This window comes from Anomaloglossus baeobatrachus, chromosome 4 (assembly GCF_048569485.1).
Source record: "Anomaloglossus baeobatrachus isolate aAnoBae1 chromosome 4, aAnoBae1.hap1, whole genome shotgun sequence".
Classification (NCBI taxonomy): Eukaryota; Metazoa; Chordata; class Amphibia; order Anura; family Aromobatidae; genus Anomaloglossus; species Anomaloglossus baeobatrachus.
In genome coordinates this window covers 628399848-628426741 of record NC_134356.1, presented here as the reverse complement: position 1 = coordinate 628426741, position 26894 = coordinate 628399848, and the positions used below count along the sequence as shown (strand labels likewise).

At 47.4% G+C, this 26894-nt stretch overlaps 1 protein-coding gene across 6 annotated transcripts in view; it reads right to left on the bottom strand.

Moving 5' to 3' along the window:
- The window catches only part of LOC142304199 (uncharacterized), a 111868-nt gene that overhangs the window by 64777 nt on the left and 20197 nt on the right, over window positions 1-26894 (bottom strand). For 3 of the 6 annotated variants that reach the window (XM_075346352.1, XM_075346354.1, XM_075346356.1), the window contains exons 4-5: window positions 18896-18965; window positions 17111-17161 (exon numbers count right to left, since the gene is read on the bottom strand). In XM_075346352.1, coding sequence (XP_075202467.1) covers window positions 17111-17161; window positions 18896-18965 — 121 coding nt within the window. The remainder of the gene's footprint in view (window positions 1-17110; window positions 17162-18895; window positions 18966-26894) is intronic. The other 3 variants (XM_075346353.1, XM_075346357.1, XM_075346358.1) reach the window with 2 other exon arrangements.

Sequence of the window (26894 nt, the reverse complement as noted above, 5' to 3'; positions counted from 1 at the left end):
TCGCTGGCCAGGTGACCGGACGTCACCTCTTTCCCATCCTGCTCAGCAGCAGGTGACGTCCGGTCATCTGGCCAGCTTGCGCATAACGCTGGAGTAATAGGGGAAAGTGCGGTCACGAGGTTATGGGAGGCACTTGCTGATGACACTCACAGCGCCGCCCATAACCTCGTGCCCGCGCAAAGAGTCACCAGCGGTCACACATGCACACAGTGCACGGCACCGCTACAGTGGAACAGCGCATGCGTGGGACCACGGGCACCCAGGGGCGGCGTCCTGAGCTTTGAAATTCAGCATTTGGGGGCGGCGTAAATCGGCAGGAGGACAGCAACGGACCCCAGGCAGCCCGCCCCCATGGAAGATTTACGAAATTTGCATAAGAAAAGGTACAAGTTTACAAAGTGTTTATTTTGGTATAAAAGTGGCCACAAGAACTATAGGAAGCTTCCTAGAATGCAGCCCAGGAGCTGCAGAGGGGGGAACTTTTAGCTTTATAGCTAAATTTCTGATGACAGGTTCTCTTTAACGGCCCCAGGAGGCTCCAGACACAGGTGGAGAGAAACTGAACACCGAGTGGGGGGGGCTCTGTCCCTAGCCCAATATGTATGCAGGATACCAGGATGAGTCCATAACCTTAACCCAGTCACCCCTGGGCTTTTTTTTTTTTTTTTCTCTTACTTCCGAGAGCAGTTACATTTTTATTTTTCAGTCAATCTTCCCTTTTTAGGTCTTGTTTTTTGTGGGACGAGTTGTACTTTTAAAATGAAACCATAAGTTTCACCATATAGTATACTGTAAAAAAAGCAAAAAAAAAATTTCACGTGTGGAAAAACTGCAAAAAAAAAAAGTGCGCTTGCACAATAGTTTTTGGGATATTTGATTCACCATGTTCACTATATGGTAAAACTGATGTGTCGCTGTGATGCCTTAGGTCGGTGCGAGTTCATAGACACCAAACATGAATAGGTTTACTTGTATCTATCTAAGGAATAAAAAAAAAACAAAAAAAAAAACAATTTTGTTAAAAAAAAAGTGGCACACGTTTTGCGCCATTTTCCGAAACCATAGTGTTCTCATTTTTCATGATCTGGGGCTCAGTGACTGCTTATTTTTTGCGTCTTGAGCTTATATTTTTAATGTAATTTTTGAGCAGATGCTACGTTTTGATCGCCTGTTATTGCACTTTGCGCAAAATTTGAAGCATCCAAAACACGTAATTTTGTCATTTGGAATTTTTTTGCCCCTACGCTGTTTACCGATCAGATTCATTGATTTTATATTTTGATAGATCGGGCATTTCTAAACTCGGCGATACCAAATTTGTATATTTTTTTATTTTTTAACCCTTTAATTTTCAATGGGGGGTGATTTGAATTTAGTTTTTTTTTTTTTTAATTTTACTAGGTCCTTTAGGGGACTATAACAATCAGCAATCTGATCGCTCTTCCATTTCTCCAGGTCACAGCTACAGAGCTCAGATCTACAGATATGCTTCTTTACTCTCACACACTGCCCTCTACCGGCACTGAGAGAAAGGGACTCATGATAGCTACAGGAGTCATCACATGATGCTGTGCTATCTTGGCAACCACCGGAAGTCACGTGGCACGCGATTCCACTCGCGACTAGCAGGCACTCATATCAGCTGATTTCAACAGCTGACGTGTGCGGATCGCCGCGGCGGGAATTAACCTCACACGATCCATGACACACATGTACATAATGGGTCGTGAAGGGGTTAAAGGCAAGAAGACCCTCCGGATCACGGACAAGGAATCTGAGACTGCAGAAAGAGGTCCTAGACAGATAGGAGCACCAAGACAAACTCTGACCAGGAGCAATCTATATTTAGAGACCAGTCAGAAGGGGAAAGGACAGAATGAAGGGAGAGTATACTCCTTCATGAGGAAAACAGCTTGAGAAAAGAGGGAACCGGACAAAACCACGTTATCCAGGTGAAGGAAAGGAGGAAGGGCGATGAGGCAGGGCTGCTAAACCTGACACACTCATGCGAGTGATCGACATCGGAAAAGGAATTTCTGGGGGATTGGAAGCAATAACTAGAAAAATCTTAAAATTACTTACCGGTAATGATTTTTTCCAGAAGCTACAACAGCGCCACCAGAGAGAGAGAGATTAGGTCCGCCCATCTTAGGACAGGAAACCACTGAAATAAAAGGGCGGCTCCTCTCTCGCCTCAGTTTGGTTACAGAGCACAGAGAGGAACACCAGAAAACAGGTAAACACAATAACAACTACAGCACAATAGTACATGTCGAACCACAGAAACCAAGAAACCCATTGGTGAAGAAAAAATGAAAAGTGGAGGGAAGCAGTGGCGTGTCATGGCTTCTGGAAAAAAATCATTACCGGTAAGTAATTTAAGATTTTCCCTTCACCACGACAGCGCCACCAGAGAGATTCCGAAGATAACATCACGGAGGGACCACAGCCTCAAGCACCCTTCTACCAAAGGTCAAATCCACCGTGGCTGAGAAATCCAAACGATAGTGACGGAAAAAAAAAGGTCGTAGAAGAAGAGGACCAGGTTGCAGCCTTACATATTAGATCCAGAGGCACATCTGCTCGCTCGGCCCAGGAGTTTGCCACAGCCCGGGTGGAATGAGCCGTAATACCCTGCGGGACAGGCCTATCCTGGGCTACATAAGCTGAGTTAATAGCCTCCTTAACCCATCTAGCTATTGTGCCCTTGGGCGCTGCGTACCCCTTCCTAGGCCCCTGAAAGCAATGAAATAAGGCTTGGGACTGCCTCCAAGGCTTGGTGACCTCAAAGTAATGACTAAGCACCCTGGTAACATCTAATGTGTGTAGCCTTTCTTCCTTGGGGTTCTTAGGTGTCGGGCAGAAGGAAGGTAGGACAATTTCCTGAGAGCGATGAAAAGACCTAGCTACCTTAGATAAATAGGCGGGGTCGGTACAAAGGAGGACCCTATCCTCAAAAAACTGAGTATAAGGGGGGGCATACTGAAAGGGCCTGGAGATCCCTAACTCGTCTGGCAGACGTAAGGGCAACTAGCAAAGCAACCTTCAGACTCAGGGTCATCATAGTATCATAGTTTTTAAGGTTGAAGGGAGACTAAGTCCATCTAGTTCAACCCGTAGCCTAACATGTTGATCCAGAGGAAGGCAAAAAAAAACCCCAAAGTGGCAAACAAGCTCCAATAGGAAAAAATTTCCTTCCTGACTCCACATCCGGCAATCAGACTAGTTCCCTGGATCAACACCCTGTCATAAAATCTAATCTACATAACTGGTAATATTACATTTTTCAAGAAAGGCATCCAGGCTCTGCTTAAATGTTAGTAGTGAATCACTCATTACAACATCATGCGGCAGAGAGTTCCATAGTCTCACTGCTCGTACAGTAAAGAATCGTCGTCTGTGATTATGATTAAACCTTCTTTCCTCAAGATGTAGCGGATGCCCCCGTGTTCCAGTCGCAGGCCTAGGTGTAAAAAGATCTTTGGAAAGGTCTCTGTACTGTCCCCTCATATATTTATACATTGTGATTAGATCCCCCTAAGCCTTCGTTTTTACAAACTAAATAACCCCAAGTTTAATAACCTGTCTTGGTATTGCAGCCCACCCATTCCTCTAATAATCTTGGTCGCTCTTCTCTGCACCCGCTCCAGTTCAGCTATGTCCTTCTTATATATCGGTGACCAGAATTGTACACAGTATTCTAAGTGCGGTCGCACTAGTGACTTGTACAGAGGTAGAACTATATTTTTTTCATGAACACTTATACCTCTTTTAATACATCCCATTATTTTATTAGCCCTGGCAGCAGCTGCCTGACACTGGCCACTAAAGTGAAGTTTACCATCCACCCATACACCCAAGTCTTTTTCCGTGTCTGTTTTATCCAGTGTTCTACAATTAAGTACATAATTATATATTTTATTTCCTCTACCCAAGTGCATGACCTTACATTTATCTACATTAAACTTCAATTGCCACTTCTCAGCCCAATCCTCCAATTTACATAAATCTCCCTGTAATATAAAATTATCCTCCTCTGTATTGATTACCCTGCAGAGTTTAGTATCATCTGCAAATATTGAAATTCTACTCCGCATGCCCCCAACAAGGTCATTAATAAATATTTTGAAAAGAAGCGGGCCCAATACTGACCCCTGTGTTCACTATGAACTGAGACCCAGTCCGAGTACGTACCATTAATAACCACCCTTTGTTTCCTATCACTGAGCCAGTTTTTAACCCAGTTACACATATTTTCCCCTATCCCCATTATTCTCATTTTATGTACCAATCTTTTGTGTGGCACCGTATCAAAAGCTTTTGAAAAGTCCATATACACAACATCCACTGCATTTCCTTGGTTCAGGCTTGAACTTACCTCTTCATAGAAGCTGATCAAATTAGTTTGACAGGATCGATCCCTCATAAACCCATGTTGATACTCTGTCATAAGGTTATTTTTCTTGAGATACTCCAGTATAGCATCTCTCAAGAAACCCTCAAGGATTTTACCAACCGTAGAGGTTAAACTTACCGGCCTATAATTTCCCGGCTCAGTTTTTGTCCCCTTTTTGAATATTGGCACCACATTTGCTATGCGCCAGTCCTGCGGTACCGACCCTGTTATTAAGTGCTCAGAAGGAGGGGGCGCAGACACCAGTCATTATCAACGGGAGGATCGGGTGTGGACCAGGTCGCAGGTAAATCCGACTTGGTTTACAACATATCATCATACACCTTGTCCCCTGCCGAGCACCTAGTCCTACAAAAGGGTCTTACATTTAGTCCCACCCCTCGATACGACACCTTTAAGGTTGAGCAAGAGCTCAACCGGTTATTCAGAACTGTACGTTTGAAAGCTCATTTTGATAATAAGGTTGACACTGATGTTCCTAGCACATTGTCTTGCACTAATGACCTTACTTTCTCTTTGAAGGGGCTTAACCTACAATCCACTAGTTCCTACATGCCTCCCAGATCTTACCACCCTGTAGAAACTTTTGTTTCCCTTGTCTCCAATGACGTTCAGACACTCAACAGAGAGATTAACACAGGAAAATTCCACCTGAAGAATAATCTCACTGTCGAAGAATCCAGGGCCATTAATTCCCTTAAGAATAATTCACAAATTATCATCAAACCGGCCGATAAGGGCGGAGCCACAGTCGTCCTTGATCGCTCTTACTACATCTCTGAGATCCTTAGTCAGCTCTCTGATACCACGACTTATGAGCCCATTCCTACTGATCCCACCTCCTATGTTTCATCTTTAGTGAAATCAACATCTAAACGATACCATGATCTAGGTATCATTGATCAAAAACTTAGGGACTTCTTACATAACCCACATCCTGTGACTCCCGTTTTTTACACCCTACCGAAAATTCATAAACACCTCACTCGCCCTCCAGGAAGACCAATTGTAGCCTCAACCGATTCCGTCCTCTCACCAGTTGCTAAGACCATAGAAAAGATCCTTTCTCCATTCATTCCTTTGACTCCATCTTACATCAAAGACACCTCACATTTTCTGGAGATATTAACCAATTTACATCACGTCCCACCATCTTCTCTTTTGGTTACATTAGATGTTAACAGCTTGTATACAAGCATAAATCATAGAGAAGGACTTCATGCAGTAAATTGGTTTCTGGAAGAATACACTACGCTATCTATTGACCATAGAGCCTTTTGTACGGATATGCTTAAGATTATCCTGGAACAAAACTACTTCCTTTTCCAGGATCAATTTTATGTTCAGCGTAGGGGGACCGCGATGGGCTCTAACGTCGCGCCCCCCTACGCTAACATTTTCATGACATACTTTGAAGACAAATTCATACACTGTCACGCTTTGATTAATCAGTATGCCCTTTTGTGGCGACGGTATATTGATGACGTGTTCATGGTTTGGAACGGCGACCTTGATTCCCTTCTTAATTTTCACAACAATATCAATGGTTTCCTACCTGGTCTTTCCTTTTCCTTACACCATGATTCCGATAAGATCAATTTTTTGGACTGCTTAGTCATCAAGAGTAATGAAGGTATATTGACCACTGATATGTACACAAAACCAACTGATAAGAATAGCCTGCTACATTTTTCTAGCAACCACCCTAAACATACCAAACAGTCCCTGCCCATCTCTCAACACGTTCGGGTTGACAGACTTGTTAGCGACAGCGAAACCAAGATTCAAAGACACCATGAGATGAGCAACAAATTTGTTCAAAGAGGTTACCCACATGATATAGCCACAAGAAGTACAACCAAATCTGGGGGGCATCTGGACCCACATGAAAGGGTACATTTTATTAACACCCATCATCCCTTCTCGCCCTTACTTAAAAATATCATCCTACGACATTGGCCATTGTTGGGACTCTCATACCCCCAAATTAAGAAATTCCACAATCCTCCATTGGTTTGCTACAAAAAATCACCTAACTTAAGAAACAAACTTATTCGGGCCGACATAGGTCCTTCCACCACTACCTCCAGACAGCGGTTCATAAATACCCCTCAATTTGGAACATTTCCATGCTTGAGCTGTGCCCAATGTTCCAATGTTAACAAAGGTAACACATTCACACACTCCAGGACTGGGAAAATCTTTCAGATCAAAGGTTTCTTTACTTGTGACAGTACGTATGTAGTCTATTACATCAAGTGTCCATGCGGTCTCGGATATGTTGGGGAGACCACCCAGCATGTCCGGGACCGCATCAGTAGGCATAAATCCGACATTCGATGCGGACGCACATTATTGCCCATTCCACAGCATTACCTGACGGCAGGTCATAATGTGTCCCAATTGAGATTCCAGGTCATAGACCAGGTTAATGTTAATCGGCGAGGAGGCGATAGGGTTAAACGCCTCCGCGACGTCGAAGCTAGATGGATACACACATTGGGCACCATGGAACCCCATGGGCTCAACCGGAAATATGAGACAGGTTCTTGACGGATTCATTTATTTTATTTTATTATAATTTTCGGACCGTCTGACGTTACACGCAGTACCTATGGTATCCCATGGCTACTGCATAATATTTGGTTACCTATGCCTACTTATTTAGATGTATTCATGATGTAACTGGAGTACTATTGTGCATATCTTGATTGGAAGTTCTGTTCTCACGGGTTTCATGTGAATATCCTCTATAATGTTTATTCAGGTATATGTAACTCATGTATTACGTTCCCTTCATGCATGCATCTCTCTGATTCTCGTTTCTCCTTTTGCAGAATTAGCCATCCCAGGCATGCCCACCCACCAGCGATATAATGCACCTATAGCTTACCAGCGATTCCTCCACCACTGGATTCACTATATAGTATATGGCCCCTATAGGCTATTATATCACCAGAATGATTATCACCAAGTTCGTTCTGCGTCCCACATGGATTCCCTCCACTTCCGCGTTCCAACCACCGGATATGATGTACTACATGTGATCCACAGCCCAGGGATGCTCGCAAATAGTGCGCATGCGCGGCTTGCGCTCCACGCAGGCCAGCATCACTTCCGCGTTCCACAGACCGGATATGACACTCCTGGTCCCGGTCTCCATTTAAAACCGGCGCGCACACCACCAGTCTGCACAGGACGCGCTGCACACACAGCCACCACTGCACACGGAGGGTAAGTGACCCACTCAATAGCAATGTATCCCCTTTCTAAACCACAGATTGCCTATGCCTATTTTACAACGCTCCTCTAACATTAACTTCCTGCTATGTTCTTCTGTCATCAGCCGGCTCCACCGGAGTTTCTCCCATTCAACTGGCATATACCTAAGTACAGCCTCCCATGTCTAATGGTAATAGTATATCTACTTCCGTTTATCCCACCACCTATACAGGTTCATTTTTAGCCATCATACTTTCTGTTTCTGCAGATATGTTACCACGGACAGCAGAAGCAATTGTTCTTCTTAGTATCCCTGCATAGTGAAAGCCATTCCATTGGTAATACTCTATCCGCATTATGTGGCTTATTATGGTTTTTTCATATAACATACCATGTTCATTCATTGCTACCCACAGACATCTTATTGCTCCTGGTCAAACAGTGCATTTGATGTGGCAGATTTATTGAATACCTATCCTGAAGTGCGTGGACCGGGATCCGTAGTAACAAAGAGATTTTGAGCCTTATATACATCCATCAAGGTAGCCTATGCTTACTATACAGGTTCATATACTGTTTCTGACACCCTTGTCATAGTCCTGCATAGACATCTCTTTTTCTCTTTAGATTATTGACCCATTGAGTCGACTAAAACACGTGATAACAATTATGTTCGCGGTTTTATAACGGCCGCCAGTCTCTAACATTCCACTCCTGCTAAAAATTCTGTGAACTAGCAACAGCACCACGGGCAATATAACCGCTACAATTATAATCCGCCATATTATGTGACTCTGAATGACGGACTATATTCACTTATTGCTATCCACAGACGCTTCTATCACTAGTGGCATTAACATTATATACTATAAAAACAACGGATCCCCAGTCTGAACCAATTACAGATTCTAACCCTACAACATCCTTACAGGTATTGATTATATTTACCTCATACTCACACGCTTGTTTGAGTATCCACTCTTAATCTCATATATATAGTTTTTTATATATATACATATATTGTCTCTCTGCATAGGATACAATCTTTCCACAACGGCCATAGGGCCCTCCTACAGGGTTCTTTGAAAATCCTACTTTCATTCAGGTATGCTCACGTATATATATCATATCCCATCCTCTCAGGCCACGCGGCGACTTCAAGCTTATATACTCAACTGTCCTTTTGATTCATTTTCTCTTTACTGTTGCCACAGGACTATATCCCATGCTGCTGCAGTAGCACTGATTACAATCAGTTAAACAAAAAAAAAAAAAAAAAAAAAAAAAAAAAAAAAAAAAAAGGATTTCTGCTTTACATGGGTGAGCCACTTATCCTCCCTATAGCTTGCGACACCGTCACTATGGGCCTCCCCCTGGTGCTTATCGTTTTATTTGATTGCTATAATTGTGACCATTCTTGGTAATACATCCTGTTGTTGTGACTTCACTGCCTATGTTGTATCTCCTCACATTTGTACTTTGTCATTTTCAATTGGATTGTCTTTATTTTATACACCATGTATATTTGCTGATACCTGCTTTTCTGTTTTATTCACATATAAATATACTTCAGTTTGATTGTCCGACCTGAGGAAGGCCTGGGGCCGAAACGTCGGCGGACTTTCTACTTTGTACAGCATAATAAACAATTTTCAATAAAGAAAAACAGATTATGAACACTTGAAACAGTCTAATTTTCACATTTTTTGGGAAACAGTGCAGTGTGCCGGAACTCTCGTTTTCTGAGCACTACATTTATTTATTTTTCCAGAGCACCTGCCTTAGGTGACGCGAGGCCTTACCTTTTTGTGACCCTGTTATTAAGGAATCTGAGAAGATTAAAAATAATGGTCTATCACAGAACTCAATTCCTGTAGTACTCTGGGGTGTATGCCATCCGGGCCCGGAGATTTGTCAACCTTAGTGATTTCGAGGTGGCGGCGTACTTCCTGCTGGGTTAAGCAGGTAATATTCAAGGGTGAATTTATGGTATCACTGGTCATGTCATCTGCCATGGCATTTTCTTGTATAAAAAACGTAGAAAAAAAAAGTCACTCATCAGGTTGGCTTTACCCTCATCCCCCTCCACCATTTCACCAAGACTATTTTTAAGGGGGGCCAACACTATCGCTTTTCAGTTTTTTACTGTTTATGTAGTTAAAGAATATTTTAGGATTATTTTTACTTTCTCTCGCAATGAGTCTCTCTGTCTCAAACTTAGCTAACTTAATTTGGTTTTTACATATTTTATTTAATTTTCAATAATTATATAATGCCTCATCACTACCTACCCTCTTTAATTCTTTTAAGGCTGGTTTTCTTTTATTGCTTCCCTTACAGCTCTATTTAGCCATAGGGGTTTCCTCCTATTTCTAGCATGTTTGTTCCCATAGGGTATATTTTCTGCACAAGCCCTATTCAGGATGGTCATAAAAGTCTCCCATTTGCTTTGTGTACTTTTATTACTTAGTACATCATCCTAGTTTATTGCACCAAGATCATCTCTCAACCGTTTAAAATTTGCTTTCCTGAAGCTTAGTGTCCTTGTAGCCCCTCTACTAGACATCTTACTAAAGAATACATGAAAACTTATTATTTTGTGATCACTATTCCCCAAGTAACCCCAACTTGTATATTTGATATGCGGTCTGGCCTATTGGTTAGTACAAGGTCTAGTAGTGCTCCCCCTCTTGTGGGGTCCTGTACCATTTGTGAAAGGTAATTATCTTTCATTGTTATCAAAAATCGATTTCCTTTGCTGGAACTGCAAGTTTCTGTTCCCCAATTTATATCAGGATAGTTAAAATCCCCCATAATAATTACCTCTCCGAGACTCGCTGCTTTATCAATTTGCTTTATGAGGAGATTCTCTACCTCTTCCGTAATATTCGGCATCTTAAAATACTGATAGGGGTGTGTTATATTATTCATTCTCCCCCCCCTTATCTCCACGCATAGGGACTCTACATTCTCAGTACCCTCACATATGTTGTCACGCAGGATGGGTTTTAAGGATAATTTTACATATAGACACACACCTCCCCCTCGCTTATTTGTACGGTCATTCCTGAATCGGCTATAACCCTGTAAATTAACAACCCAGTAATAGCTCTCATCCAGCCATGTCTCTGATATCCCCACTATATCATAATTTTTTTCCAACAATATTAATTCTAATTCCTCCACCTTATTTGTGAGGCTTCGGGCATTAGGGTACATGCACCTTACGTATTATTCTGTACCTCTATTCCTGCTTACTGTATTAACTGTCCTAACCCTTCCCCCCCGTACCACCCCCAATTTCATTACTTGTGCCCTGATCACTATCTGCACTACATTCCCCTTCTATAAAGTGAATACCCTCGCCCCCCAGTCCTTATAGTACATTGGGACATGGGTTCAAAGGGGGATCCCGTCAAGGAATCTAAAACCAAATTGAGATCCCAAGGAGGGAAACGGAGACGGGGGGCCGGTTTGTCCCGCTGACAGGAGGAGATAACCCATTATCGCCTGTGAGGTCAAAATTATAAAGCGCTGCCAACGCCGAGACCTGGACTTTCAAGGTGCTAACAGACAACCTAAAGTCAACCCCCGTCTGGAGAAATTCTAGAACATCCCCCACTGGGGGTTCCCCAACAGGACTGACACCGGAAGAGAGAAACTTGTTCCAGACCCTTGCGTAGATCCTGGAAGTAGCCGGTTCTCAACTACGCAAGAGGGTGGAAATCAATCCAGAAGAGAACCCGTGACCGTCTAACAATCTCCTCTCAAATTCCAGGCCGTCAAGTGAAGGCCTAAAACCTGAAAGTGAAGCAGAGGGCTCTGGGAGAGGAGATCTGGCCTCTCCGGGAGGATCCAAGTGTCCGATACTGACATCCTCTGGAGCCAGTAAGTAAAACCACACCCTCCTGGGCCAGAAGGGAGCTATGAGGAGTAATCTGGCCTTGTCCTCCCTGCCCTTCTTCAGGACCGCTGGAAGCAATATCAGGGGAGGGAAGGCATACAGCAGACCCTCTCCCCATGAAAACTGAAACACGTCCACCACCCAGGGTCTCGGTAGATGGTTGAGGGAACAGAACCGATAGACCTGTCTGTTGGACCTGGTGGCAAAGAGGTCTGCCGTCGGGCACCCCCAAAGACGCACAATCAGGCGAAAAACCTCATTGTGCAGACACCACTTCCCTTGGTGTACTTGATGCCTGCTCAGGAAGTCGACTGTGACATTGTCCGTCCCCCGAATATGAAGTGCCGTAAGGGAGGAAAGGTGGCTTTGTGCTAGCGAAAAAATGATGTTTGCTATCCCCCTTAAGTAAGAAGACCAAGTGCCCCCCTGGTGGTTGATATAGGAGACTGACGCTCTGTTGTCTGAGAAGACTCTGACGTGCGTACCCTCTAGGTGAGGAAGAAGGGCGTGCAAAGCCTTCCCAATGGCATGCAATTCCCTGGCGTTCGAGGAGCCCCGACTTTCTACAGGACTGCAGGCACTCTGCACCGCCCGGCATCGTAGATGAGCCCCCCAACCCAGTGCGCTGGCGTCGGTAGTGATGACATCTGAAAGTGGAAGTGACCAGGGAACCCCAGCAGACAGATTCCGGATCCGCACCCACTATCGGAGGGAATTAAGTGTGTGGGAATAAAGAGTGATGCGCTTGTCCAAACACCCTCCCAATAACCGCTGCAGCCTCAACACTTCCTCCTGCAGAACCCGGGTGTGCCACTGTGCCCAGGGGACTGCCGGGATACATGCTACTAGGGAGCCCAGTAACGACATGGCCTCCCTGAGGCTGAGAACAGGGTTTGAGAGTATCGAGGAAACCCATGTACTGAGTGACGACACTTTCTCCCGAGGAAGGAGGCAGAGCTGAGAACAAGAATCCAGAGTGAGGCCCAGAAAAATCTGACTTGTGGAGGGTTCTAGTCTGGACTTTTCTAGTTTCACAATCCAACCCAATGTCCGCAGGATGGAGATTACTGCCAGAATCCGGGACCTGCAATCTGACTCTGAAGTCCCCACTATTAAAAATCATCCAGGTACGGGATGATGAGGATCCCTTGTTCGTGCATGTGGGCCATCATTTCTGCCACCACCTTTGTAAACCCTTGGGGCCATCGCCAACCTGAAGGGAAGTGCCCTGAACTGGAAGTGTCGCAGCACACCCCTGATCTGAAGGGCCACCCTGAGGAACTTCTGATGGGAAGCATGAATTGGAATATGATATGTGTCCCGGAGATCCAGAACCACCATGTAACACCCGGGAAACAGCGGTTTTATGGCCGACTTCACCGACTCCATCTTGAAGTGATAATACACCAAATGTTTGTTGTGACGTCGTAGGTTGATAATCGTCCGGAAAGATCCATCGGGTTTTCCTACCAGGAACAGGGGAGAATAAAACCTGGAGCCTTCTTCTCCAGCCGGAACTTCTACCAGGACAGATTTTCTGAGGAGGTTTTCCACCTCCTGCTGCAACGTGACTTGTTTTCTGTTGATCTGCCGAGCGATGTCATTATTAATGACCCCCCGAGGGGGTCGAATGGAATTGCAGTTGTAAACCATCATTAATAATCCCAAGAATCCAAGAACTGGACGAGATGTTGCGTCATGCAGGCTAGAAGGAGGAGAGTCTACCTCCCACTGGAACAGAGGAATCACCGGGCTGGCTTTTTACCGTCCGTAGGGGGCCTGAACATGAAGCCAGATCTCTTCCTCTTGTTGTCTCTCCACCCCTTCTTGGACGTGGGTTGCTTACCCTTACCGAATCCCTTTCTCCGGAAGATGCGGTGCCTAAAGGGGGCAGAGGAAAAAGTGGGAAAGCCTTTCTTCACATATCCCTCCTTCTCAAGGATCTCGTCAAGTGGCTTACCAAATAGATAGACACCCTCGCAAGGCAGAGCGCATAGTTTCGACTTCGAATCTCCCGGTCATCCCTTCAACCAGAGTGATCGCCTAGCAGAGTTGGACAAGGCTGCAGATTTGGCAGATAAATGGAGGGTATCTGCGGAAGCGACGACCAAAAAAGCAGCAGCACCATTGGCACGAGGGATGTTGGCGAGGATCTGATCCCACAGGGCCTCTTCTGTAATTTGGCCCTGCAGCTGCTGCAACCAGACCATCAGGGACCGAGCAACACAGGTACCGGCCACTGCAGGTCGAAGCGCCCCTGCAGCAGTCTTCCAGGAATAGCGGAGATAAGTATCCATCCCGACACACTCACTGCAGGGTCAGTCACCGGACGCCGAGCAGGTGAGTGCATGAACACACAGGGGAAGAGCCATCTCCTGTCTTCCAGGATGCCTCAGGAGAAAAACGCACCCCGGGAACGCTGTGCTTCACTGTGGCAGCACCACAGCTCTTCAGGGTCTCCCATCTTAGGACAGGAAACCAAAACTGAGGCGAGAGAGAGGAGCCGCCCTTTTATTTCAGTGGTTTCCTGTCCTAAGATGGGCAGACCTCTCTCTCTCTCTCTCTCTCTCTCTGGTGGTGCTGTCGTGGTGAACCGAAAAAAGTCAAAAAGGAGAGAGCTGCAGAGCGTTAAACACCATATTCACAGAATCGTGAAACGGAAAGCCACAAACCCAGAAAGGCAAAGGAGGCAGAGACCTGACCCCTGGAGAGCACAGAGGAACAGAAGGTCCAAATGGAAAAGGCACACACGGAGTATTGTGTGCAATTTTGGGCGCCGGTGCTGAAGAAAGACATGACTGAACTTGAAAGGGTTCAGAGGCGGGCTACTAAAATAATAAATGGAATGGGTGCATTACAATACACGGAAAGGTTATCAAAATTAGGTCTATTTACTCTAGAAAAGAGAAGACTTAGGGGAGACCTAATAAATATGTACAAATATATCAGAGAGCCATATAGAGATCTCTCCCATGATCTGTTTGTACCAAGGACTATGACAAGAACAAGGGGGCATTCTTTTCGATTGGAGGAAAGAAAATTCCTACATCAGCATAGAAGAGGGTTCTTCACGGTTAAAGCAGTGAGGCTCTGGAACTCTCTTCCTGAGGAAGTGGTGATGGCCAACTCACTGAATGAATTTGAGAGGAATGGATGCATTTCTTGTTAGCAAAAGTATAGAAGGTTATAAATAGCATAATCTTACAGGTAGATAGAAGAGCGACCAAGATTATTAGAGGAATGGGGGGGGGCTGCAATACCAAGACAGGTTATTAAATTTGGGGTTAGTTAGGAAAAACAAAGGCTTAGGGGGATCTAATCACAATGTATAAATATATGAGGGGACAGTACAGAGACCTTTCCAAAGATCTCTTTACACCTAGGCCTGCGACTGGAACACGGGGGCATCCGCTACGTCTTGAGGAAAGAATGTTTAATCATAATCACAGATGAGGATTCTTTACTGTACGAGCAGTGAGACTATGGAGCTCTCTGCCGTATGATGTTGTAATGAGGGATTCACTAGTAAAATTTAAGCAGAGCCTGAACGCATTTCTTGAAAAATATAATATTACCAGTTATGTATATTAGATTTTATGACAGGGTGTTGATCCAGGGAACTAGTCTGATTGCCGTATGTGGAGTCAGGAAGGAATTTTTTTCCCCATTGGAGCTTATTTGACCCATTGGGGTTTTTTTGCCTTCCTCTGGATCAACATGTTAGGCTACGGGTTGAACTAGATAGACTTAGAGTCTCCCTTCAACCTTAAAAAACTATGTACAAAGAAAGACACGAAATGAAGAGGGCTTTCCTGTTTTCATTGTGATAAATGATCGGATCGTAGAACAGAAGACATTAGCGCTGTGACTCAGGACAAAGCTGTTGACCTTAGAGAATTAAATTCTGGTAGAGGAAAAGGGGGAACCTATATGAAAAGTTTCAGTGGCGCGTCTGCGAAAAAATAAGACTATATTCATGAGAACTACCTCTGTATACCTGAAGGAAGCAGTAGATGGTAGATCAGGAGACTGCTGGAAAGACCTAGAAAAGGCACGGGGAAAGGTCAAGAAACACCGTGAATGCGCACTAGAATACTTTGCTCTGCCCTCAGCAGGGCATAGAGAAGTGCGCATGCGCAGGAGCGCAACGGAGGACACTGTGTGGATGACCTATGATGAGTCATCCACGCAGAGCAGGGAAGGAGGACAGCGATCACAAGAAGAAAGGGGGCACAACTGCAAGAAACTTGAGTGGTTGTAATTGGAAGAAATGCAGCAATTGGCCAGCGGGCAGAGGTCGGAGTTAAAAAAGTGCACAAGGACAGCACGTGCGTGGAAAGACGGCGGGAATCGGGATCTGAAGGAAGTAGACCTCAGCGAAGTCGAAGCCTAAATTTCGGGTGACAGACCGGTGAGGCCGACAGAATCAACCAAAGCTCCCTCTGACAAATGCTTGGAAGGAACTGAGGAGGAAGGAGAAGATGCCGCACTAGATTGCAGCTAGAAGGGAAGGGAACACCAGGCTAGAACAGATATTGAAACCACCGCTGTCCATGTGGATAGGGAAGGAGGCCAGTATCAAGAACAAATGCGATTCCTTCTTCCCAAAACATAAGATGTTTTCAAGGGTCCCGGGAGGTAGCTTCTAGGGATAGATTGTCTAGCTATGGTGGACAATTGGGCTGGGGATGGAAGATGAGGAACGTCCAGGTGTCCACCCTGAGACGCTCTTGATGTTTTGAATAGGGTCCTGCCGGGCAGGCCAGGGAGATTACAATATGGATCAGACCACACTGTTCTCTCGGTCTCTAAAGTGGGAAGACCGAGTAAGCGATTACACCCTGTTGCCAAAGTCACAAGCTGTATCTGAAAGACAAAAGGGGAGAAGATTAATTATGCAAAAAAGTTTAGGCGGAGCCGGGTCTGAGAGCGGCAGTGTCCGCCTCCTACTGACACCTAGCTAAAAACTGATCGGCTTGGCTCGAGTGGTGGGTGTATCCTACTGAGGAGTTTTTTTTTTCTTGCCTAGTGGCAGCAGCATACATCCATGGTTTCCGGTGTCCCCCATTGAAGCAATAAACAAAGTTAGTATATTTTATTAAAAAAATTGTTTAAAAGAACTGAGAGTCCTCAGTGGTTGATACCTTTTAATGGCTAACTGAAAAGATGGTAATAATTGCAAGCTTTCGAGACTACTCAGGTCTCTTCATCAGGCATGGTATTATAACTGGCTAAAACGGTACAAAGATATATTTTACTTGTATATTTTATTATACTTTGGAACAGTCTCCTCTGGTAATAGGTTTATATAAAACGTTTTTTCAGGATTTTTCTAGTAACATAATTCTGTTTTGCCAAACATAAAAAAAAAAAAAAGTTGCACTCTAATGGTAAAGCAAATATGTAAACCTTATTCTTAGATTGATGGTTTGCATACAGCAGAATTTCAGAATGCAAGTGTCTATTTTGGCAGTGTATGTCATGCTCAGATATGCACCTGGGGATGCAATCAGCCTTTTTGTCTATGATACGGTCTGCATTATCCCAACACATGCACCGTAGAGCCTTACCTTTAGAAGGCTTTGACTGACTGGCGTTCATCTTCTGTTGTGGTTTACCTACTGGCAATGAAGAACGGGATTAGGGCAGCCTGAAATGTACAGCAAGCAAGGTACGGACACCTAGATATACATATAGTGTCTTGAAAAAAGTATTCCTACCCCGTGAACTTTACCACATTTTTCAGGTTACACCCACAGAATTAAAAAGATTTTACTGGGATTATATGTGATATACCAGCACTAAGTAGCAAATATTTGTAAAGTGTAAAGGAAAGGATACCTGGTCTCCAAAAATCCTGCGTGATCAATTGCCTCCAAAAGACACTTAATTACTGACTTGAGTCCACCTGTGTCATTTATTCTCAGTATATCTACAGCTGTCCTGTGAAGGCCTCAAGTTTCTTTGAGAACATAAGCGATTGAACGCATCGTGAAACTCAAGGAACACAAGACGGGGCAAAGAGATATAAGCCCAAGCTCTGCACAGCTCATAGAAGACTGTTCAGTAAATCCAAAAACGGGAGGAATATTGCACAACTGCAAACCCACCAAGACATGCCTGTCCACCTAACCTGACATCCCAGGCAAGAAGAGCCCTAATGAGAGAAGCAACCGAGAGGAAAATGGTCACTCTGGAGCTGCAGAAAACAACAGCTCCTGCTCCAGCTCATATAATATGCACTGCCGCTGTCCATCACCGTGGTGATGGGTGATGGGCTGGGGGAGCGGCGCATATATGTGCCTGCGCTCCCCTTTGATGGCACATGCCCCCCTCCACCCCTCCGTGTTAGATATGGCCCCCATGCTGCTGCCTATAGTAAAATAAAACTCTTTACTTACCGTCTCCAGCGCTGATCTCCCGGTGTCTCGCCGGTCTCCCTGCTGCCACTGTGATCCGGCACGCAGAGATGATGTCACTCTGCTGTGCCAGTCACATGACCAGCACCGAGAACTAGGAAGTGCAGGAGCTCAGCAGCACGAAGGGAGACCACAGGAGGACAGCTCTGGAGAAGGTAAGTAAAGAGTTTTTTATTTTACTATGGGCAGCAGCATGGGGGCCATATCAAGCACAGGGGGACGTGTCCCATCCATAGGAGGAGACCTGTGCCAGCTGTAGGGGACGTGTGCCAGCAAGAGGGGACGTGTGCCAGCAAGAGGGGACGTGTGCCAGCAAGAGGGGACGTGTGCCAGCAAGAGGGGACGTGTGCCAGCAAGAGGGGACGTGTGCCAGCAAGAGGGGACGTGTGCCAGCAAGAGGGGACGTGTGCCAGCAAGAGGGGACGTGTGCCAGCAAGAGGGGACGTGTGCCAGCAATAGGGGACACGTGGCATCACTCGGGGACGTGTGCCAGCAATAGGGGACACGTGGCATCACTCGGGGACGTGTGCCAGCACAGGGAGCTATATTCAATATAAGGAGGCCATATCCAGATTAAAAGGGGCTTATTTTAGGAAGAGGGGGGCTATGAGGGACATATACCCTATATGATTTGTTAAACGGACACTGGCATTATAAGACAGACCCCATTTAACATTAAAAAAAACATTTTTTCCTTCACCAAATTTAGGGGTGCGTCTTATAATCAGGTGAGTCTTATAAAGCGAAAAACACGGTACTTTTCTTTTTTTTTTTTTTAAAGCAAACTGCACCTGGGGTCAAGGGTTTTCTGAAAACCTGATGCAGCCGCCCATAGTAATAAATTTAATGCATTTTGTGAAAAAACGGGAGAACTGAAAAATAATCACTATGGGCAAATTCTTTACTTTTTTCAGAAGTCTCCCCCAAACACTGTACCTTTCTCCTCCTGCTTCATGGCCTTCCGCCGGTAAACGGCAATGTTCTTATTTAGAAACCTTTTGTTCCTCTAGAAGATGCCAGCAAGAAAAAGAGAGATATGGTCAGCAGAGACAACAGACTATTAATAATAAATTTATATACTGCCAACATATTCCACAGCGCTGTACAATGCAGAGAGGACCTGTACAGAATAACAAAATTCAACAGACACCAAGAGGAGTGAGGGCCCTGCTCGTAAGCTTACAGTCTGAGGGGATAGGGGAGGCACAAAAAGGTGAATAGGGAAGGGGGGGGGGAAGCTTGTCATATGTGGTCCAGCCATCGATTTAATAGGGGATTCAAAACCAGCTGCATGGACCGGTCAGCGGCCAGAATTTATACAAGTACAGATACAGAGTGTAAAAAAGTACATGGAGAGAAATGCAACCGGAAGATACAGGGGACAAGAATTGGAAGGAAATTTTATGAAGGGCAGAAACAGGGCTGTGGAGTCGGTGTTCATTTTGGTGGAGTCGGTATAAAATGTACCGACTCCTAAAATATATAATGCATTGGGGACAGTAGTGCAATGCAGAATGTGCTGAATATTTTTTCATAGGAATTTGGGAAAGTTATGAAATGTCCTATAAATGGCTGTTCCATTCCTCATCTAAGGCTACATTCACACACAGCGTTTTTGCTGTGTTTTTTGAGGATACGTTTTTCAGCTGCAAAAGCAGTTCAGCTTTTTAAAAAACCGCATCACCTGAAAGATTTTTGAGCTCATAGATATCTGCTTTTGCTATTGAAAGCATTAAGAAAAACACCACACAAACTGACTGCTCATTCTTTGTGAGGATCCGTTTTTCAGCCCAAAAACGGATCCTCACAAAACGATGTGTCTGAATGTCATATCTTAAAACCCATTGACTTTGCTGGGATGCTCAGAGTCACTGCATTTCACTGCAAAAAAACGCAGCAAAAACGCTGTGTGAATGTATGTAGCCTGAGGATCTAGGCTTTGTCTTAGCTGAGATAAGTTGTGCTGCACTTGAGCGCCAGTGAAGCGCCTCCTCTACAGGCAAAAAGTAACCACACTCAGAAAGAAGGAAGGAAGGTAGGCCTGCACTCATCTCAGAACTGCTACAGTGAACAGGAGAACAAGATTAATCCCTTAATGACCCATGACGTACTGGGTATGTCATGGTGCACCGGTACTTAACGACCCATGACAAAATTGCGGCCCCAGTGAGTGCGATCGGTGTATACAAACCTTAGATTCGGGGAGGAGGAGGGGGACCTCTGCCTGACCTCAGGAGGGGTGGTGTCTCCTCTCCAGATCTACGGAGGCTGTGCTTGGCTGACGAACGCCGCTCAGCCAAATCACAGCCACTGTAATGTTTCAGCCATTGAAAATTGCAGCTATAGCACTGATCATTGGCTGAAGCTGGGTGATCTCTGTTTCACTCTACCCCAGTTCTGATTGGAAAGACCGGCCTTGTGACCGATCTTTCCAGTCACCATGGATCTGGGCCGGTGACCTGCAGGTGACCACCCCCTTAGCTTCACTCTATCCATGGAAGCTGAGGAGAGCGATTCCTGCACAGGCCCTATTGGTAAGCCCCTGCCCCCGATCCACTGCCACCGTTCACCGCCGATCATGTCCCAATCTGCCGACGCTCTTCTCTATATGCTGCCGCCCCTTCCTCCGCCACCGCTCTCCCCCATCAGCCACTGCCCCCCTCCCTGATCTGCCGCCAGCTCTCTCCCATCCTCTTCATTTGCTGCTCCCTCTCCCACCTCTCACCCTCCATCATCTATTGCGTCCTCTATCTGCTGTGATCCTGCTGCCTAGATCCATCCTGTAAGGTAGCTATCCCCAATCTCACCTCCCACTCCCCTTCCACCCCCCACCCATCCTCTGCCGCTCCTCCATCCGCTGCGGCCTCCCTCATCCTCCGCCGCTCTTCCATCCGCTGCGCACTCCCCCATCCATCGCCACCCTCTCACATCCACCGCTGCTCCCCATCTGCTGCCTCATCGATCTGCCTCCATCTCTCCTGTTCTAATCCACCCCGTAAGTATTGCTCGTGGTTCATTTCTAACTAACTTGCTGTCTGTTACCCCTGTAAAAATTAAAAAAAAAAAAATTGAACCTAAAAAAGAGAATTTTGTTTACTTACTGTAAAGTCTTTTTCTTATAGTTCCGTATTGGGAGACCCAGACAATGGGTGTATAGCTTCTGCCTCCGATGGACACACAAAGTACTACACTCAAAAGTGTAGCTCCTCCCTCTGAGCTTATACACCCCCTGGAGAACCAGATCTAGCCAGTTTAGTGCAAAAGCTGAAGGAGAATAGCCACCCACAAGTAAAAACAGAGCAAGAACCGGAACAACCGGAGACTCTGTCCACGACAACAGCCGGTGATAACACGCGGAACAAGAAACTGCCAACAGGCAACAGGGAGGGTGCTGGGTCTCCCAATACGGAACTATAAGAAAAAGAGTTTACGGTAAGTAAACAAAATTCTCTTTTTCTTTATCGTTCCTTTGGGAGACCCAGACAATGGGACGTCTCAAAGCAGTCCATGGGTGGGAATAAACAGAAAAACTAAGAAGTAGGAGGAGCCTAACTTCACAAATGGGCGACAGCCTCCTGAAGGATGCGTCTGCCCAAGCTCGCATCTGCCGAAGCATGAGCATGCACTTGGTAGTGCTTTGAAAAGGTATGCAGGCTAGTCCAAGTGGCAGCCTGACAGACTTGCTGAGCCGTAGCCTGGTGCCTGAAAGCCCAAGAGGCACCGACAGCTCTGGTCGAGTGTGCCTTGATCCCCGGCGGGGGAGGCACCTGAGAACACTGGTAGGCATCCGAAATGGTTGACCTAATCCAACGGGCTAAGGTCAGCTTAGAAGCAGAGAGGCCCTTACGCCGACCTGTGGTTAGCACAAAAAGAGAGGTGCACCGCCTAAGAGCAGCGATGCAAGACACATAGATCCGGAGAGCACGCACCAGATCCAGAGTATGCAACGCTTTTTCAAAGCGATGAACAGGAGCCGGACAAAAGGAAGGTAGGGTAATGTCCTGGTTAAGGTGGAAAGGAAGAAAGTCCGGAGTCGGACGGAGAACCACCTTGTCTTGATGAAAAACCAAAAAAGGTGACTCCGAAGAGAGCGCAGCCAAATCAGAGACTCTCCTGAGGGAAGTTATGGCCACTAGAAAGACCACTTTCTGTGAAAGACGAAACAAAGAAACCTCCCTAAGAGGCTCAAAGGGGGGTTTCTGCAAAACCGTGAGAACCAAATTGAGGTCCCAGGGATCCAAGGGCCGCCGGTAAGGCGGAATGATGTGAGACGCGCCCTGCAAGAAGGTGCGGACCTGAGCCAGCCGGGCGATACGCCGCTGGAACAGCACTGACAGAGCCGAGACTTGTCCCTTGAGAGAGTTCAGGGACAGTCCTAGCTGCAGACCGGACTGTAGAAAGGACAGAAGGATCGGCAAGGAAAAAGGCCAAGGAGGATGGCCGGAAGAGCGACACCAGGACAGGAAAATTTTCCAAGTCCTGTGATAGATCTTGGCAGAGGAAGACTTACGGGCCCGAGTCATAGTGGAGATGACTTCAGGGGGGATTACCAGAAGCAGTCAAGATCCAGGACTCAAGAGCCACGCCGTCAATCTGAGAGCCGCAGAATTCTGGCGGAAAAACGACCTTGTGAGAGAAGGTCTGGACGGTCCGGAAGATGCCACGGCACGTCTACGGACAGATGGAGCAGGTCTGGGTACCAAGCTCGCCTGGGCCAGTCCGGAGCAATGAGGATGACTCGACGGCCCTCCATTCTGATCTTGCGCAGAACTCTGGGCAAGAGAGCTAGAGGGGGAAACACGTAGGACAGACGAAACTGGGACCAGCCTTGAACCAGAGCGTCCGCGGCGAATGCCTGAGGATCGTGGGAGCGAGCCACGTAAACCGGAACCTTGTTGTTGTGACGGGATGCCATTAGGTCCACGTCCGGAGTGCCCCACTTGCGGCAGATTGACTGAAACACTGCCGGATGCAGGGACCACTCGCCACTGTCCACGGTTTGACGGCTGAGATAATCTGCATCCCAGTTTTCCACGCCTGGGATGTGGACTGCGGATATGGTGGACTTGGAGTCCTCCACCCATTGAAGGATGCGTTGTACCTCCAACATTGCCAGGCGGCTGCGTGTCCCGCCTTGGTGATTGATGTAGGCAACCGCTGTCGCGTTGTCTGACTGGACTCGGATGTGCTTGCCCGCCAATAGGTGGTGAAAAGCTAGGAGAGCCAGAAGCACGGCTCTGGTTTCCAGCACATTGATCGAGAGGGCTGACTCGGACGGAGTCCAAGTGCCCTGTGCTCGGTGGTGGAGACATACCGCTCCCCAGCCGGATAGACTGGCATCCGTGGTGAGGATCACCCAGGACGGGGCCAGGAAGGGAGCGCCCCCGAGACAGAGAGAGGGGCCGAAGCAACCACTGAAGGGAGCTCCTGGTCTGTGGCGACAGAGCCACTAACCTGTGCAAGGAGGAAGGCCGCTTGTCCCAACAGCAGAGAATGTCCAGCTGCAGTGGACGCAGATGGAACTGGGCAAAGGGAACAGCCTCCATTGACGCCACCATCTGATCCAGCACCTGCATCAGGTGCCTGATGGAATAACGGCGGGGCCTCAGCAGAGAGCGCATCGCCAGTTGGAGGGACTGCTGTTTGAGTAAGGGCAACTTCACAAGTGCCGGCAGAGTCTCGAACTGCATCCCTAGGTACGTGAGCTTCTGGGTCGGAGTCAGAGTGGATTTGGGCAGATTGACAAGCCACCCGAATTGGGCTAGAGTGGCGAGAGTGAGCGAGACACTCCGCTGACAGTCTGCGCTGGATGAAGCCTTGACTAGAAGGTCGTCCAGGTAAGGAATCACTGCCAACCCCTGGAGGTGCAGAACCGCAACCACTGCTGCCATGACCTTGGTGAATACCCGAGGGGCCGTGGCTAACCCGAAGGGAAGAGCCACGAATTGGAAATGTTCCTCTCCGATTGCAAAACGTAGCCAACGCTGGTGTGAAACTGCAATTGGCACATGCAGATAGGCATCTCTAATGTCGATGGATGCCAGGAAATCCCCTTGGGTCATTGAGGCAATGACTGATCGCAGAGACTCCATGCGAAAATGCCGCACCTGAACATGCTTGTTGAGGAGCTTGAGATCCAGGATGGGCCGGAAGGAACCGTCCTTTTTGGGGACTAGGAAGAGATTTGAGTAGAAACCTCTGAACCGTTCCCGGGCGGGAACCGGTACAATTACTCCGTTGGCCTGCAAGGATGCCACGGCCTGTGCGAAGGCGGCGGCCTTGGAGCAGGGGGGAGTTGACAGAAAAAATCTGTTTGGCGGGCTGGAAGGGAATTCTATCCTGTAGCCGTGGGAGATGATATCCCGCACCCACTGATCGGAGAAGTGTTGAAACCACGCGTCGCCAAAGTGGGAGAGCCTGCCACCGACTAAGGACGTTGCTGGCGCGGACAGATAGTCAAGAGGAGGCTGCCTTTGTGGCAGCAGCTCCTGCGGTCTTCTGTGGACGCGCTTTTGTGCGCCAGTTGGATTTTTGGTCCTTGGCTGAGTTAGTGGATGAGGCCGAGGGCTTAGAGGACGACCAGTTGGAGGAACGAAAGGAACGAAACCTCGACTGATTCCTACCCTGGACAGGTTTCCTGGATTTGGTTTGTGGCATGGAAGTACTCTTCCCGCCAGTAGCTTCCTTAATAATTTCATCCAGCTGTTCACCGAACAGCCGGGACCCAGCAAAAGGGAGTCCAGCAAGGTACTTCTTTGAAGAAGCATCTGCCTTCCACTCTCGAAGCCACAAGATCCTGCGGATAGCGAGGGAATTAGCCGAAGCCACCGCAGTGCGGTGAGAAGCCTCCAGCATGGCAGACATGGCATAGGATGAAAAAGCTGAAGCTTGGGAAGTTAAGGTAACCATTTCGGGCATAGATTCCCTGGCGAGGGAATGCATCTCCTCTAGAGAAGCAGAGATGGCTTGGAGAGCCCACACTGCTGCAAAAGTCGGGGAGAACGAGGCCCCTGCCGCCTCATATACAGATTTGGCCAGAAGGTCAACCTGGCGGTCAGTGGAATCCTTAAGAGAGGTGCCATCAGCCACTGATACAACGGTCCGGGCTGAGAGTCTAGACACCGGGGGGGGGGGTCTACCTTTGGTGAATGAGCCCACTTCTTGACCACCTCAGGTGGAAAGGGAAAACGGTCATCAGAACCACGCTTTGGGAAGCGTTTGTCAGGACAGGCCCTAGGCTTGGTCACAGCGGCCTGAAAACTGGAGTGGTTAAAGAACACACTCTTTGTCCTCTTAGGCGAGGTAAACTGGTGCTTTTCTGCCAGAGAGGGTTGTTCCTCTGATACTGGCGGATTGAGATCCAGTACAGAATTAATGGACGCAATCAAATCACTAACATCTGAGTCACTTTCGGACAGATCAATGGGGCACATGGAGTTAGCCTCCGAGCCCCCTGTAAAGGCATCCTCCTCGTCCTGCGAGTCAGCTTCTGAAAAAGAGCCGCGGGACGAGGAAGGAGAGGGAGCCCTGCGTCTCCTCTTAGGAGGACGGGGTCTGGGACCAGATGATGAATCCTCTGTGAGCTCCGGTCCTGAGAGAGACCTAGCAGCAGAGGCACCCTGTGAAGGGGGCTGATGCATGTTCAGCAAAGTCCTGGACAGCTGTCCCATGGAGTCAGCAAAAGACTGGGAGATAGACCTAGATAAGGATTCTACCCAAGCCGGGGGTTCAGCCACAGGAGCCAGAGCAGCCTGAGAGACCACTGGGGGTGCGATTCCAGGCTGAGGCATCGTCAGGTTAGAGCAGGCATCACAATGTGGATAGGTGCTCGGTTCAGGCAGTAGGAGCTTACATGCAGTGTATACTGAATACAGCTTTGGAGCCTTGCTCCTCGTGTGAGACATGCTGCTGGAGTGGGGGCTCTGCCAGAATGACCCCCAGAGAGTATATACAGAGGTCCACAACCAGAGGTTGTGGCTTACCAGACCGCTGGAGCGGTGTTGTGTGCCCTCCAGATCCCGAAGCCCGGACCCCCAAGCACCTCAGCAGGGATGCTGCAGACCAGTGCTGATCGCAGGGAAAACGCTGCGAAAATGGCCGCCGGAGCGAAGAGAGGGGGCGGGACTTACTCTGGGAGCGGGATCTGGAGGGCCATAGAGACTTACAGGGGAGGAGACATGTACTCAGTGAGGAGTGTCCCTCCCCTGTGCAGAACGGCCGCTGGGCGGAGCCGCACTGTCCCTCTGCATGAATGACATGCGAGGGCAGTGAAACCGAAACTAGGCCTCTGGCGAAACCGGGGCCTAAATTTGAGCGGTGCGGCCGACGCGCAGGCACCATCGGCGCGGTTCTCAAGCGACAGCCAGAGAACCCGCCGGAAATGTCATAAAACACACTCAGCACACTCTCCCACAACAATAAAGTACAGGGACCCCCAATATATAAACGTCTCAGGTACTTAGCTTGCTGAGACGCAGGGTTTCCAAGTCCCTGGGGATGAGTGCTCCGGTCCAGCAGGATCCTGAAGGGCTGCGGATGGAGACCGGACTCCTGCCAAGCATGGAGAACCGTGCTGGCTCCCACTTCAAGCCAGAGCCCAGGAGGGATGGTGAAGGAGCACGGCATGTAAGGCTCCAGCCTTGGAATCAACTTTAACAGCACCGCCGACACAGTGGGGTGAGAAGGGACATGCCGGGGGTCCAGACTTGGACCCGCTTTTCTTCAAACTCTTTCCAAAAATCAAAAATCAGGTGAGAATGCATGTGTGGATGTATGCCTCCTGAACACAAAGCGATAAACTGGCTAGATCCGGTTCTCCAGGGGGTGTAAAAGCTCAGAGGGAGGAGCTACACTTTTGAGTGTAGTACTTTGTGTGTCCTCCGGAGGCAGAAGCTATACACCCATTGTCTGGGTCTCCCATAGGAACGATAAAGAA